The sequence below is a fragment of the Choristoneura fumiferana genome, chromosome 14 (genome assembly GCF_025370935.1).
Source record: "Choristoneura fumiferana chromosome 14, NRCan_CFum_1, whole genome shotgun sequence".
Classification (NCBI taxonomy): Eukaryota; Metazoa; Arthropoda; class Insecta; order Lepidoptera; family Tortricidae; genus Choristoneura; species Choristoneura fumiferana.
This window is the reverse complement of record NC_133485.1, coordinates 14,879,303-14,896,696: the sequence shown is the minus strand read 5'-3', so window position 1 is coordinate 14,896,696 and position 17,394 is coordinate 14,879,303. Positions and strand designations below refer to the sequence as shown.

Here is a 17,394-nt window from a genome sequence, read left to right as displayed (position 1 = left end):
TGCTTCTTAGACATGTTTCATCAAATTCGATTCAGCAGTTTTTGAGATATCGAACTTTGAAGTGACAAAGTCGGGGGTTTTCCAACTTTTTGTTTAAAAAGTCAAACAGTTTGAGTTAATTTCGCATTTATAATATTAGTTCCTAATTATGTAGCGTTATACGAAATAATACAGCTAATAATTCTATGTACAACGTACGTTGTGTTGTATGTAAATACGTTGTAGTTTCGAGTCGCACCCTATTAGCATACCCGTGCGAAGCCAGGGCAGGCTGCTAGTTTTTAATATTAGTAGCATTTCATTTCGGAATAGGGCGGTTTGGTCGGCGGGAGGGCGGGCGGTGGAGCGGCGCAGTGCGGTGCTATCGAGCGGGCTCCGGGCGCCGCGGGGCCCGGCAGTCGCCCGCAGCCGCTCGGCATGGGGGCCGCGCTGCTGTTCGCGCTGCTCGCGGCAGCGCGGGCCGGCGAGCCCAACGCCACCGACCTGCTCGACCTCGAAACCACGCCGGACCCCAAAGCCGAGGCCAAAACGCCCCTCTTCCCGAACGACCTCTTCACAGAAGAACAGCGCCGTTCCGGAGCGGTGATCCTCCACATGATCGGCATGGGCTACATGTTTGTAGCTCTCGCAATCGTCTGCGACGAGTTCTTCGTGCCGTCGCTGGACGTGATCATCGAGCGGCTCGCGATCCGCGACGACGTGGCCGGCGCCACGTTCATGGCCGCCGGCGGCTCGGCCCCGGAGCTCTTCACGTCCGTCATCGGCGTGTTTGTGTCGTTCGACGACGTCGGCATCGGCACGATCGTCGGCTCCGCCGTGTTCAACATCTTGTTCGTGATCGGTGCTTGCGCGCTGTTCTCGCGCACCACGTTGACTCTGACTTGGTGGCCGTTGTTCCGTGACTGTAGTTTCTACTCGATCAGTCTGTTGGTGTTGATATATTGTTTCCGGGACAGTTTGATTTACTGGCAGGAAGCGTTGGTGCTGTTTTCCTTGTACGGGGCTTACGTGATGTTCATGAGATGGAACCAGCCGGTGGAGCGTGCTGTGAAGAAGCTCATCTATAAGAACAAGGTGACGCGCGTGCGGAGCACGGATCAGCTGATGCCCACGGTGAGCTCGCCCGCGCAGATGCATGTTCGGATAGTAAACACTCTGCCGCAGATTTGACAAACTGGCAGTCAGTCCATCGCATAAAAAGAACCGTCTTACGAACCGTGTTCGCTACAGAATTTCACATCGTACTGGCTTTAAGGCAATCGGTGGTGTTTAAAAAAGACACGTGGAAATTGATTTGCAGTCTCACCTTATCGAGGGTTATCTAAGATGAATTTTGATGATGCTATATCCTTAGATACAGCTAATTTACTTGGTTCATTTGATGCATAATAAGGTACGCTATACTAATAATGTACTTGGCTTATGAGGCTTTGTTGAGCTAGAATAGCAAGTAATTAGTAAGCAAGCAGTTCTGGCTTCCAGTATACATAACCGGTTCTATATACGAAGCTAGATTTAGCCTGCAACTTTAGCTTCAAAAACTGGCCTCAAGCATAACCTCCTTAAGGCTGAATATATTTAGACTATCATGTAGCTTTATTTCTTCATCAGATGGACTAAGTCAGTTAGCCATACCTATAGGTATGTGTCTTATTAAATGATATTGTAACGGATAACTCACGTCTTAAATCGCGCGTGCGTGCGCGCGTGTTGCGGCAGCCGCCGAGTCGCGTGCTCCTGAGAAGAAGGGCTATGAAGTAGCCCGGAACATGTCGAGCTAAACTCGATTTAAGACGTGAGTTATCCGTTACAATGTCATTTAATATGTGTGAGTCTCACGGTAGTTTCATGTTCAGGTATGTGTCTTATTTAAAACATGACCAAACAACTATAGTTAGAATTAACAATCAATTTCGGTATTCTGATTTACTCCAAATAAACACAAGATATCTCTTATTGTATGTATGTATGTATGTAAATACTTTATTGTACATAAAACACAAAAATAATACAAAAAGAAAACAACGAAACAAAAGAGTACAAAGGCCTTATTGCCTTAAGATATTAGGTAACCTTTAGAGTGGTACTTTTTTGCGATGGACTTTATTAAAGCCTGACTAATTACTGTGCCTTAAGGATTAAGGAATCTTCTTTTTATGCGTTAAATCTTCCTGTTTCAAAAATCTGCGTCAAAGTTCATTGTGAGTTTAGACAGAGCCTGTGACATGCTGACTTGTTTATCTATTGAGAGAACCCCATAGTCTAGATACTTATTCATAGTGCATCGATGTCGTTCTAGCTCTATCATAACGGACATCATTCTCCTTGCCTTGGCCTCAAACGTAGGCGAAATCAATACGTTGAATACAAAATCAATTCCATGATAGTTGCTGGAGTTATCTTACCCTACCACTACTCTTTGTTAAGTTCCTGTTATCTTATGAGACAGATATATTGCCGTTTCTTTTCATAATGTTCGGATCAGGGATTCGAGCCCAGGCGTTGCTCTTAGTTGTTCGGAATTGATATGCGGTGAAGGAAACCATCGTGAGAAAACCTTTCATGAGCCTGCATGAGAACTACGCATCAAACCTTTTCTTTCTGACAGGCCTGTGCCATGTGGTGGGGTGGATAGATCGAGATGATGATGAAATAGAGAGGGCAACAGAGATATATGCCAGATAAAATAACGGGAACTTAACAGAGTGATAAAAAGGTCCATTAACATACTAAAAATGTTTAGTTTAGTTTATTTGTTAATTTAATATAATATTACGTCATAAATTACATACCTTTCTAAATAAATGTCAAGTTAAAAGAATTTATATTAAAAACCCCCAAAGGTAACATGAATAAGATTAATTTTATATTATTAAAATAAATAAATACCATAAAAATAATATGCAAAGAATGTCAAGTCATGAAATAAAAAACAACAATTAAAATAAGATTACCTCTCCACTAGGGATGATTAAATAAGATAAGTAACTTAGAATACACTTTATTTTAAACCCCCGACACAAAATAAAAAGAGGAGTGTTATAAGTTTGACCGCTATGTGTGTCTGTCTGTCTGTCTGTGGCACCGTAGGTCTTAAGCGGGTGGACCGATTTGAATGCGGCTTTTTAACCCCCGACGCAAAAAGAGGGGTGTTGTAAGTTTGACCGCTATGTGTGTCTTTGTGTGTGTCTGTCTGTCTGTCTGTGGCACCATAGGCCTTAAGTGAGAGGACCGATTTGAATGCGGTTTTTTTATTTGAAAGCAGATTTTCTAGCGATGGTCCTTAGACATGTTTTATCAAAATTCGTTGAGCCGTTTTTGAGATATTGAGCTTTGAAGTGACAAAGTCGGGGGTTTTCCAACTTTTTGTTCGTTAGGTTATTGAGATTTAACCTAAATCTTTTTAGTACTAAAGTAAATCTAGGTTACAGTTAATATTCATTTCGTGTAGCACCAACATCTGTTTATAATTTCTTGATAAGTTTCTCTAATCGATAGAAGACAAGACTTCCATCCCAGCCTATATACGTCCCAATGCTGGGCGCAGGCCTCCTCTCAGAACAAGGGGGCTTGGGCCATAGTTCCCACGCGGGCCCAGTGCGGATTGGGAACTTCACACGCACCATTGAATTGCTTCGTAGGTTTGTGCAGGTTTCCTCACGATGTTTTCCTTCATCGCAAAGCTCGTGGTAAATTTCAAATGTAATTCCGCACATGAATTTCGAAAAACTCAGCGGTGCGAGCCGGGGTTTGAACCCACGACCCTCTGCTTGAGAGGCGATAGGACAAACCACTAGGCCACGACGGCCACCTTCAACAAATTTGAGCAAGACTTGAGCTAGATAAAAATATTAGTTTTTTATTGTAGGTATATATGTAATGGCATGGCCCAAGTGATTAATAAAGGGCATTATGAATGAATAATGGCCAGCTATACCGGGCCAAGTGATAATTATTAATTAATATAATAATTATTATAGATAATTATTATATAAACTTCACTATTTATTACATTGTCTGGTCATTATCCAGTTGGTCTAACATAACAAAATAATACAAATTTGTCTTATTTATCCGAAATATTTAAGCAGCTGGTTGGGTTAGTTTGACGAATGGGCATAATTCGCATAATGTTTGATAGTCATACATAATGTAATGTTGGTGTTTGTCATAATATTTGTTAGTCATAACTTTTTCTTGCAGCAAACTGTGAATTTGTCTTATTTGGCCGTCCTGTAAAACTCTATCGGTTAGGTTCGTTTAATAAAAAATCTAGGTAAACAATTAATGGATTTAGAAAAAAATAATATGAAAAACACAATAATATATATGACAAAAACAATTTATGACTTTCAACAATTATACCAGCCGAGAACCCTTGACGGAACCTCCTATAAATGTTTCCCGCATATTGTAATTGTGGTTGACAAATATTTTAAATAATTTATTGACTCAGGCGTCACTTTGCGGAGGTCCATATCAGTGAACTAAAAGAATTTCTTGCTCACCCGTGACCTAAAGTTAGCTACGTTTATGCAAGATATGCGTGTTCATGCAGTTGCTCCTCCTCCACACTGTAAGAACACACACAAATCACTCCAACCCATCTATCACCACCGCCATACTACACTAACGCGTTTTGAACTCAACCAGAGCTCATCTTCAGAGCAACACAACCGTACACCATGCTACCAGATGTTAGAGACACCACATCTGGGACTCTTTATAACGTGAAAATCCTATTTTAATCAGTCCCAAATTCGTCACAAGCAAATCCATCAAGCATCGTAAACTAACCCACTTTCCCGCCAATCAGTGTGCGCACAATCACCGCTGAAGGCGCTGGATACACGTGATGGTGGCACGCGAAGCTATGCGTAGTTGCCATGGTTACTGCCAGCAAACAGAGCAGACAACCACACTATAGACCAGTGGTGGGTAAACTTCCTTTACCGGGGCCATTATGTTACCTACAGATACTTTAGAGGAGGGCTAGAATTTTACAATCCATATAATATCATCAATATAAATATCTACCCACTAATTATCGTGAGATATTCGAAGGAACATCGGCAGGCCGAATTAAATCCATTAGCGGGCGGATTGGTCCGCGGGTCGTATTTAGCCCATCACTGCTATAGACCAAGGCTGCTCAATTTCTTTGACAGCTCTCTCTCTCTCTATCTCGGTCCAGTGCTCTCCTCATCCAGCACCTTCGCGCCACTTTGACCAGGTCGTCGGTCCATAGTTATCTAGTTTTTGTAAAAAAAAACATTTTCAACACAAGCTTTTTTTCCCAACTGTCCGAAAGGTTATGTTTTTCGAGGGTATGTAGGTTTATTATTTCTTTAGTCCTCTAACTAATATTTCTTTTTTGCTTCTATTTAAAGGTTTTTAATTCGTTAAATTAATTGCTGATTGCAATTCTTGTTGACTGTACTTATGTATACAAAAATTGCTTGTTTAAAGGTATTAGATAGATACATAGATAGATTAGATTAGATTGATAGATTGTTATGGGTTCGCCACCCAAGGAAAGACATAGGATTATTTTTATCTCCCGAAATTGCATAATTCCCGCGTCATATTGATAAACGAATTCTTAATCAACTACAATAGACAATCTCACTATACAGGGTGATACTAAAACCCCTTGTCTCACTGAAAGCTACCTGAACACACAAGTGATACCAACCCACTAATAAGGGGGGTAACTATTGATCTGGCTAACGCACCTCGATCGCAATCTCGAGTGGCGGTGATTTACTGCACACCCTTTAAGTATAGCTTTAGGCTTGTCTTTTGGCCATTGAACCATCGGTGTTATCAGAAAGGATTTTTAAAGCCCAATTGGTTTAAATGCTGAACAAAAGGAAAATTTATTTAATCAGGCATTACTTTGCGGAGGTATATCAATGAACTATACGAGTATAAACAATTACTTTGCTGAACCGCATCCTTACGATAGCTACCTCTAGTCTATATATGCAACCAAAAAAGTGTGGAGTGTTTGTAAGTGCAGAGGTGGAGGAGCTGCATGAACACACATGTATAGACGTAACTATTCTAAAGCTGGCCATACACGTTACGGTCCACCGCACAGATTACTTGTGCAGGTTTGCCTGCACAGGTTTGGTAGCGTATATGGGGACGTTCCGGTGTACCAGAGCGGTCTTCAGTTCTATTTGCGTTGGCATTTAGTGAGGACGAGGGAGCCGTGGTGGCCTAGTGGTTTGACCTATCGCTTCTCAAGCAGAGGATCGTGGGTTCAAACCCCGGCTCGCACCTCTGAGTTTTTCGAAATTCATGTGCGGAATTACATTTGTAATTTACCACGAGCTTTGCGGTGAAGGAAAACATCGTGAGGAAACCTGCACAAACCTGCGAAGCAATTCAATGGTGCGTGTGAAGTTCCCAATCCGCACTGGGCCCGCGTGGGAACTTATGGCCCAAGCCCTCTTGTTCTGAGAGGAGGCCTCTGCCCTGCAGTGGGACGTATATAGAATGATGATGATGAAATGATGAGGACGAGGACGCACTAGCACTGCTAGGCCTTACGTTAATTTTGAGGAAAAACGATACAAGAACAGTGAAAAGGAAGTGAAAAAAGTGGCGTAAGTATTGGTTATTAAAAAGAAAAATGGAGGTACGCACACACGAACAGGTTCACCGTACGGTGCGACCGGAGCAAAATCGATTTCAGGTCAAAAAACTGCACAGGTCGATCGATACACGCTCCGGTCTACCTGCACAGGTAGACCTCTCCGGTAAACCGTAACGTGTATGGCCACCATAGCGACCTTATGGTGGCCATACACGTTACGGTTTACCGGTGGGCAAAGTTATTATTTACAGTTCATTTAAAGGAAAATTTACTCAACCGGTCAAGTGCGAGTCAGACCGCACCGAGGGTTCCGTATAAATTTGCAGGTATCGATGATCTAGCTAGTGTAATCAGAGCCCTTCTCCTAAGCAAAATGTACATATGCAGTGTGTGATTTTAGACTAAACCGACAAACATAAAGAAGAAGAGAGATCTATTGTGACGTCCCCCACGCTTTACAAGGTATTTACTACCGCCACACTACCACCACGACGTTTCGATCACGGTAGCAGCAATGTGGTTGATAGCCATTTGTTAGTTCGATCAGTATAAATTTCTTGTCGAACTTGCAATTTCTTGCGAATGCGTGCTTGATGGAATTTTTCGCGTAGCTTTTTACAATAACAGTATAATTAATTCGAAGCATCTCATTTTTCGTGTAGTATTTTACTCTAGATGCATTTCGCCTCGATCGATGTTTGCCTGGGACTCTAATTAATTTGACGCGATCGAGATAAAATACGATTAAAACTAATAGCGACTTAAAATAACACGCAACGCGATACACGATCGAGGTGAAATGCGATTCGGTGAATCGCTACAAGAAATTTATGCTTTTGAGGTAAATAACTAACAAACGGTTGAAGCGTCAAATGTATTATAACTTTATTTTTTTCGTCCCTTTTTTCAAAGTTGTGCCCATGCGAAGTCGGGGCGGGTCACTAATTTATAATAGGACTTTATATTTCCCCTATAATTTCCAGTAAAGTTTCTACATTAGGCACACGCCCATCATCCTTCATTAGCGTGAAAAAGGTTAACAGAAATGACATTTAAACTTTCTAAACTACCCTCGATTACAACTTCAAATTTTTTAATAAGCCCACTAATTGTAGGGTGACTACGCCACATAAATTCCGCCGTTATTGAAACTCCGAAACAACTAGACACTTTGGCGGAGTGCCAGGTGCATTTTTGCCGAGCGGTGACCATGCTTGGTAAATTTATGGGACAATTAAATAGAAATAAAACATTTGGCGCTAAACACAATTCAATTAGTACGAGTTTACCGAAATTGTTATTTAATAACGTTTATTTTTAGGGACAATAAATATAGACGTCGTGATTTAAACATGATGCTTATGTATTTGAAACATTGTTATAAATAAAAAAGGATTCTAAGTAAAAATGTTTTGAGGGTTAGAATAGATTACTAAAATTTGTTCCGTGGATTTTGGTGTGCTATCTTTGACGTTTGCAAGAATGACCTTTCCACACTGACTGAGGTTTAGATAAACTATTATTTGACTTTACAGATTATTTTGCATGACAGTTAAATTGGCATTCGTTGGGAAATTTAGCATGTATTATTTTTCGAATGCGAAATGAGTATTAAGGTTTTATGACGTATCTATTAACCTCTTTTAGTATATTTATAAAAAAATGGTATAAAAATGTACAGTTTACCGCAGTATAATTGAGAGTAAAAACAAAAAAAAAAACTAAACCTTATTATTCAAATATTCCAATCTACTTATTTATTTTGCTATCCTTACTCTCTGCTTTTTTTGTCTCAAATAATATAAATAACACAGATGAAAATAGGAAGAAAAGCAAGACACAACAAAAGGAAAAGAAAACCTTAAAATTTGCACTGACCTGTGATAGGTATATGAAAGGTTAAGTCCCGAAATATACGAGATTAGCTGTGATGTGAGTACGAATCTTAAAAGTTACAAACAATATGAAGATTTTTTTTTTATGAAAAAGTTTAATAAGAAACAACGTAAAACAAGTAGGTAACATGGTGATTTAAAATTAATCTGGAATATTTCAACAGATATGGGTCACTATAGCCTTGTAAGCCTTGCAAAGGTTGATCATTTATTTATTTATTTATTCCAACAAAAATTACAGCATTACAGTTAAACACCAATGCGCTGTAAAATAAAAACTATGCAAAACAAAAAGATATAAAACGCATAAAAAAATACTATGAATAGTTAGGGATTTTTGAACGTTGATCATGTGAGTTTTTGGTTTTAAATATAATGTAGTCGGTTCACTCGCCTTTGACGGGGTACAATACAATAACTCTTTATTGAACATCAACACCTAAAGTAGTAACACTTTGAATATTGATTGTAATATTTTTCTTTATCGCAATTAGTATATCCTGGATTCATTTTCTAACACCGTGTATATCTTTACAATCAGTAAATGAAACATTTTGAAGACGCCTAATATAAAACAAAGTAAGCATCTCGGCCTAAATAGTAATAATTCCTAAAGAAATCGTGCCTTGTTTTATGATGGCCACCCTATTGTTACCGAAAGAGGCCGAGTAGAGTTTCAAAAACAAAAGGTATCGTGTAAAAGGTAGCTCTATCTACGTATTATAGGTAGGTAAAGCCTTACCCTGTGTGTACACTGGATTAAAAAAATAGAGATATACATTGAAGGTTGACCCAAAGGTAGGATGCAGTTTTTATTTAGTCACTGGTACAGTCAACATAAAAAGTAGCCGGTTACTTTTGTACTTTGTCGTTTTACAGCCACGTACTTAGCGCCATACAAGACTGACAAATGTGTTAATGTGACAGAGTAAAAAAGTAACCAGCTACTTTTGATGCTGACCGTACATTGCCGACCTTTTAATTGTAGACTGTCGTTCAAGCTGGTTTGAGGTTATTTAGATTACTAAGAAGCTTAGGGTCCTGGGTTCTATCCCTGGTTGGGGCAGATATTTGTATTAAAAATACAATTGTTTGTTCTGGAGTCTTGTTTGCGTTTAATAATATTTATGTATGTTATCTATTTAAGTATATTTATTAATTTTATCGGTTAACTAGAGCAATTAGTGTCAAGTTTCCGGGGATATTTTTATTTACTTTTAAAGTGGGTACAGTCACCAGCACCAATATCTGACACAACAAACGTGCATAAATATCTGATACGACTCTACTTCTAGGGCCGGAAGGACGTGTCAGATATTTTTGCACGCTCCGCTGTGGCAGATATTAATGCTGGTGACTGTACACTCGAGCTAACTGAACCTTGACCAACTGTGGAACCTTTTCATAGAAAAAGACATTGCTTGACAAGGGAATTTATTATGACACTTACTGTGAGAACGTTCTACGGTGTCGGAAACAAATCTTCGCTCAATATATTTCTCGCTCGCAAAACATCGACTCATTAAAACTAAGAAAAGATGTTCCATAGCAATTCTATGTCAATATTAATTTTCCTTTTTAGGGTTCCGGAGCCAAAATGGCAAAAACGGAACCCTTATAGTTTCGCCATGTCTGTCTGTCTGTCTGTCCGTCCGCGGCTTTGCTGAGGGACTATCAATGCTAGAAAGCTGTAATTTGCACGGATATATATGTAACCTATGCCGACAAAATGGTACAATAAAAACTTCTAAAAAAATTTTTTTTCGGGTACCTCCCATAGACGTAAAGTGAGGGTGATTTTTTTTCTTAATCCAACCCTATAGTGTGGGGTATCGTTGGATATTAAAAACCATTAGGGGTTTGCTAAGACGATTTTTCAAGTTTAGTCAACTTTAAAGTGCAAATTTTCATGAAAATCGAGCATCCCCCCCCCTCTAAAATCTAAACCGGTGGGTGGAAAAATTCAGGATGGTAGTATAGATGATGGTAGATATCAAACTTTCAAGGAAAACTATAACGGCTAAGTTTGCTTGAGAATTATTAGTATTTTAAGAGTAAATAGCAGCCTAAGGTATGAAATATACCTGAACTTGGAAGATTCCGTATAAAATACGAAATCCTTAGAAAAATATTACTTATTTTTTTCGTAATGGCCACGGGACCCTATTTTGGGCGTGTCCGACACGCTCTTGGCCGGTTTTTTTCTTTGAGTTACTTTTGCAACTCCGCTGAGAGGATGTTAATTAGACATTTTTAAGCCCCCGCCTCTTAAGACCATAAGTAATTTGAAAAGCCCCAAATTACTCTAATTTTGTGGACCAAAGACGCAGATACAAGCTTATAAACAGTACCTACATATATTGAAACGGGATTGCTAAGATCAAAAGAATCACCAAGAATTAGAACGAACATTTAAAAAGTCGCCCCCTGAAAACTTTTATTAAAAATGTCAAAGACAGATTACGGAAAGAATTGTTTTGTAGACGGTATTCGTGCGAAAGGAAACCGTACTTTCCTTTTTGTTTACATTTTTCGCGTATTTTATTATTATCGTGTCGTGTTATTATTAATGGAAAGATCGCCTGGCAGCGATCGTTGCGAAGTATATTTAGGGTTCCGGCAGTCTTCCTTACTATATACGGGCCTTTCTCTTAAAACTTTTTTCTGGATTTTGAATTTATTATGTTACATTCTGTGTAATTGCGGTTCGCTCTGGTGTCAGCGGGGGCTAAGTTATACTAAATTCGGAAATCGAAGTTCGTATCGTCCCGTCCCTCTCACTCTCGTATTAAATAATATTAGCGTCAGCGGGACGGCAAGATACGAAGTTCGAATTTTCCACTTCGTAGGAAAGGGTCTGTAACATGTCACTTTTATTCTTAGAATTTGATTGTACGATTTTGACTTTTGAGTAAGTGTGTTTTTCAGTTTAAAAATGAAGTGAACGATTATTAATGATAAGACACTGTTTATTTTAGTTATATAAATGGCCAACGGATGCAATTTTTTTTATATGATAGGGGGAAAACGAGCAGGCGGGTTACCTGATGGAAAGCAATCAGCAAGTTGGAAGGTAAGAACCAAAGAAGGGGGTCGAGGGAGTTGAAACGTGCGAGGTTCGTGCGGTCGTATTAGCTTCACTTGTAATGTAATATTTGTACGAAGATCTTGTATCTACTTGTATAAATATAAAGGAATATTGCAACTACATTTTCACCTACTTTTTTCGGCAAATTAACCAAGACTTAAATTTTACGTCGCCGAAACTTGCCAAAATAGAAACTGAATGTTGAGTTGTTAAAATATGAGTGTTAAATGCACTGCCATCGTAATCTATACTTGTTTTGGATAAGTATTTAACTAAATGTAAACAAAACAACGGCAATTGGTGTCTTAAATATTGAAATCCCCCCATTAAACTATCTAAATAAAGATATTTTGACTTTGACTTTTTTAAACATTTGCATTTCTGTATTGAAATACACTTGTCTAGTTTGTATTACAATCATAGATAAGAAAAATGTTTAAAATCCTTGAATGAACCAAATCTGGCAGCTAAAGTTTGTTTACATTTAGTTAAATACCTATCCAAAGCAAGTATAGCCCTGTCTAGCTCTCTGTGCGTTTTCATATCATGAAAGGTACCTACTCACTCTGTGCTTTGACTAATGTTAAGGTGTTGGTTTGTTTACATACTTAAGGAAATTTTCACGCAATCGCGACTGATACGTTGAATACTGATCGGTACGTATTACAATATATAAAGTTTAAAAACAATAATAGATGAAATACGTAAGTAATGGTAATTTTATATAGTGCAAATTTCTCAAGAATTGTCAATTTTACAGAATTGTTATAAAATAAAACTAACCTAACTTAAACCAATCTGTAGTTTACACGATCATAAAAGTTTGTATAATTACTAGCTTCACCGAAATTCATGTTATATCAAATGACCACTATGTATTTCGTCCATTATTATTTTTAAATTTTATTTAATTTGACACGTTACCAATACTGATAAATTCAAATTCCAATTAAACTGTCGTAAAATCGCAACGATTTTCAGTGTTCAGCAATCATAGACAGCGATATAATGAACTACTATACTGCTTTTGTGCGCATTTAAGCTGTATAAGAACTGTATAACTCTTTTATACAACCAGATTTATATAGCAGCAGCAGGTTTTCGTTTTAAAGTTTCGTTTCGTTTTACTTTAAATTTTAAAGTTGTTTAAAGCTTTATATTTTAACGAAAACCGTTGATCACCTGTTGTGTAGCAATTTTGTGTTACTTAGAATTTTGAAAATTACGATTACGCGCAAGTTTCATAGTCGACGTTGCTGACTGGTCGATATGGCATGTCGCCGCATTTTTACGATTTTTGAAATGGAATTTGAATTTAGTTAGTTTTACGAAATCATAAAAGTCGTCACTCCATTTATTGTAAAAGGTCCGGTGTTCATTTAAAGTCAAACAAAAGCATCAAAACGTACGTAGAACAAATTGATGATGTGGGTATACGTTGTGGTTTTAAAAACACCCAAAGCCCAGTAAAAAATGTTTATAAATGTATTTCTATTTCTATTTTTATTCACATCTGTCAATCATGTGAATAAATATATTCCTGAAGAAAGCTAAGACACTTATAAAACGTAGCCGTTGCATGACTAGCTTAAGTCTATCCCACTCTTGTAGGTTCAATGTGTGTGAGATTGAATTTTGCTTGCGATAAGCAACGGTTAGGCTTGTAGTGTCACCGGCTAGGAAGTTATACCTAGTGCCATCCACGAAGACGCGTGATTTTGTCAAAATTAGACATTAATAACATTGTAATAAGAACCATGGCACGCGTCATCGTGAATGACACCTATACATTGTTTTGTTTTTAAATGAGCTAAACCACGTGTCCTTGTTTCTCCGCTAAAAACACCTCCACAGCTATGTATGTACGACACATATTATTATATTCATCCAACGAAATCGAGCAACATATTTTGTGTGACATGCATATTAAATGTTGTGCATGAGAAGGTGGATCGGCTCTACATGTTATAACATACATGTCTCGCACAAACGTAGCTGTGGTACATGTTTATAGCGAAGAAGCAAGTTAAAGCAGTTTAGTTTCATTGTTAATTGTTAATCTTAGCAAAGTAATACCCGAGTGGAGAGTAAGACAGCCGGTGACATTACTGGCACGTGAGGTATCCCATCTTAGACCTCTAGGTTGGCAACGCGTCTGCAATACCCCTGGTGTTGCAGATGTTTATGGGCGGTGGTGATCATCAGGAGATCTTGCTCGTTTGCTATCCAGTCGAATAAAAAAAAACCCCCGAATCGATCAGTTGTTTTCTTTTTGTTCCGAAACTACAATATTATAAAAATTACTCAATTTATGAATACATGACCTTTTACTGTGACAAATCGACCGAATGAATCTTATTTTTCACGACGCGTGTGTCTGTACACAAACCGACACCTTTATGAGTCCCTTCTGTACTGGCTAAACTGACTTAAGCCTGTTTTTACAGCACCAGACTGCCGCTCAAACCTTGGTGAGTTATTGCCTTATAACTAGCACTATTCACTTCTTTAATTCCGATATTCCTTTCATATAGCTTCAGCTTATAACATTGCATGGCGTAGTTTACTCGTAGAACTAAACGGACTTATCAAATAAATACCTACGCAATATACAGCGTGTATTTTTGATACTACCTCAAACTATAACCAGACGAAGATTTAAGTGCTGTGAACCGACATCAAAACAAATTGTAAATTTAAAATTAATTACCGGAGCGTAATTAATTTTTGAAATATTTTCGAGCAGCATTTGATACGAGAGAGAAGCGTTCTGTGACAGCTGTCACGTCAATAAGTGCGACGTTTTGAATAAAAACAAAGCAGTATCACGTAGTCATACATTGCGTGCTTATTAATTTGGTAAGGAAAATAAACACAATAAAATGTGATTATTAGGTCCTTCACTAACTACCCTTAAAGTTTGAGGTAGTATCAAAAATACACGCTGTAGATATGCGTGTAACCACGATTTTTCGTACCGACCAAACATAGACACCGATACAAGGAAATATTAAGTTGCTTAATTTGTGCACATTTAAGCTGTATAAGTACTGTAAACTCTTTTATACAGCCAGCTTAAACAGCTATAAGTTTTAACGAAAACCGTTGAAAATCTGTTGTGCAGCAATTTCGAGTTACTTAGGATAATAATAATATAATTGGTCGATATCGAAAAATTGCGATTTCGCGCAAGTCTATTTTTGTACTATGGATTTAGCTGCATGCCGCTGCATTGAGGGTGTTACATTTAGAGGCAAGTGTACATCGATTCAGAAGAGCTGGCACAAATGAATGAGGCTTTCTTGACAGGCGAAATATCGCTAGATGGCGTTAGCATCGAGAGGTCCGTTTGACGTTACAATCTTACTTATAGTCAAAATACCACAAACGGGACTTATCACGCTATTATAACACAACATGTTCGGAGGGACGATCGGACGTTGTTAGTGTTGTGTGTCGGTGTGATAGGGTGACTAATAAAAGTGACCAAGTGCGGGTAGGGGATACGAGTGCCGGCACTATTAGTGATCAAGTGCGGGTAGTTCGAAGAACTCGCGCTGCTAGGCAGACTTGACACCTCACACTTCAGTCTACTCGTGACCACGGCAACTGTAACGTTGCCGAAACGTCGAGGTAAATATTACTTGTGTAATAATAGCGTGATAAGTCCCGTTTGTGGTATTTTGACTATGAGTGAGAATCACGAAAGTTTAAAATGTTATAATCTTACTTATGATTGGCTCATTCAGTTATTATACCAATCACAAACGTGCCAAAAATGACAATGTTGTCTAACAGACCTCACGATACCAGCGCCATCTAGCTTGTCACAAAAACCTTCATTGAACGAAAGTAACATCACTTGTCACTGTGTGAGTGTCGCTCTTATACAGGGACCTCCTAATTTTTATTAAATATTCTCCTGTCAGAGTGCAACACTAGCACAAAACCATAAACAGTTTTTTTAGTATCCTAAATGCCATAATATCGTATTATTTCAAATATTTTTTTGGAATATAGCTCTATTGTAACTATCGATGTAAAATATCATATTATTTTGTTACTAATAAATATATCATTTCTTTAGGTCTAATAATCTTTAGTCATGATCTGTCATGGCGACAAAATATACAGAGAACTGACGTTATCATGGGTTTGCGCTAGTGTCGCCCCCTGCGCAGAGCTTTGCCTAATATGCCTTATAAGTACATAATACTTCTTTCTTATAACACGGTTATTAGATACTGAATGAAACCTTATTTAGTAATGTTGTGATTTACATTTAAATATTATCATTCACTCGTTTAATTCATTCGTGCCAGCTTTTGTGATTTAACCTATACTTACCACACTGAAGATCAAGGCTGCATAGCTTGATTTATCCGTTATATGACTTATATGTCACTTATAGGCTATCTAAGTGCTTCGCATGCTGCTTGAGCAGCGTTTCCACCAATAATGTGCGTGTTTGCGAGGGATGTGTTTTCATTAACCAATAGAAAAGATTCATTTACACATCCTCGCACAGCACATCATGGAAACAGCTGAGCGGAGCGAGGTAAGGTAAATGAAGCGTTTCTATTGGTTAATGAACAACATATTCCTCGCAATCGCAACACATCCTCGCACATCTCTGGTGGAAACGCTGCTTTAACGTGATACTGAGAATTTGATATTTTTGTAGCGGCAGAATAAAGGTATTTTCATCTCTCTTGTTCGGAAAGTTTCATTTTCATGGGTAGATAGCCGGGTGGAAAATTGCGTTTTCATCTCTAGGGTGAAAAGTATTTTTTTAAAATTTTTCAATTAGCCACGGAGTCGAAGATAATTGAATTACGTCAATGACACTTTTTTCCCGTTTCGGCATGGCCATCTAGATGCACGTCGTGACCAAGGAGCTTATATACAACACTGGAGGTTGAACGCCGAACATCCGTTTGAAACAAGAAATTTGATCTTTATTACGTCACGAACATATTCCATCTCTTTCTTTAGTTAGGTTAAGAAAGAGATGGAAGTCATTCGTGAAATGTGAAAGAAAGAGATGGAATATATAAATAAGTAATAAAGGTCAAACTTCTTCGTTCGGCGTTCAACCTCCAGTTTTGTATATAAGCTCCTTGGTCGTGACCAACTCGATTTTTTTTTATAGTCGGCCGTGGCAAGGTCGAAAAGGTACCGTTGGAGGTTGGATATAAGTAAATTCAATTTATTATTATTCTCATTTTTTTGTAGTATTTTACTTTCCTCACAGTCGAAATGAAAAGTAGAGTGTCTCACTCGGGTGAAATTACCCATTTCCCCTCGAACTATTGGCGCTCGAACGAAATCTCGGGTGAAATGGGTCACTTTCCACCCTTGGTTATCAATCTACTATTGTAGTAGAGTAGTTACGTACAACGTTTCAATTAAGTTATCTCGCACGGTTGAAGATATTTGTGGTTTCCATAGTAATTTTAACTTTATATTATAACTAACAACGAGGTAATATGAACTTTGAATGAATAAAAGTGAACGAATTGAATGAAAATAAAATAAATTTTGGACACTGGCGGTAAGTTCCTTCAGATTAAAGACAAGCCTATCTTTAAAGAGAGTAAATACATAGTTACATCTGTAAATTGTTGTCAGTTAGTGCGTTTCGTTTATTTAATTTCAAATAGAAATCATTAACCTAACTTTTAGTTATATTTTTATTTATTTCTGTTAATTATTTTGTATACTATTTATTTGTTTATAAATAAAAAAAATACATACCTAACTCAATCTGATGTAATTTTGAACATGAAACTACCGTGAGACTTGAG

At 38.1% G+C, this 17,394-nt stretch overlaps 1 protein-coding gene across 4 annotated transcripts in view; it reads left to right on the top strand.

Annotated features, from left to right (window-relative positions):
- The first annotated feature begins 400 nt into the window (after window positions 1-400).
- The window catches only part of Nckx30C (solute carrier family 24 member Nckx30C), an 87,841-nt gene continuing 70,847 nt past the window's right edge, over window positions 401-17,394 (top strand). For 2 of the 4 annotated variants that reach the window (XM_074097957.1, XM_074097956.1), the window contains exons 1-2: window positions 401-1,113; window positions 14,035-14,058. In XM_074097957.1, the coding sequence (XP_073954058.1) occupies window positions 418-1,113; window positions 14,035-14,058 (720 nt within the window). In that variant the 5' untranslated portion in view covers window positions 401-417. The remainder of the gene's footprint in view (window positions 1,114-14,034; window positions 14,059-17,394) is intronic. The other 2 variants (XM_074097959.1, XM_074097958.1) reach the window with 2 other exon arrangements.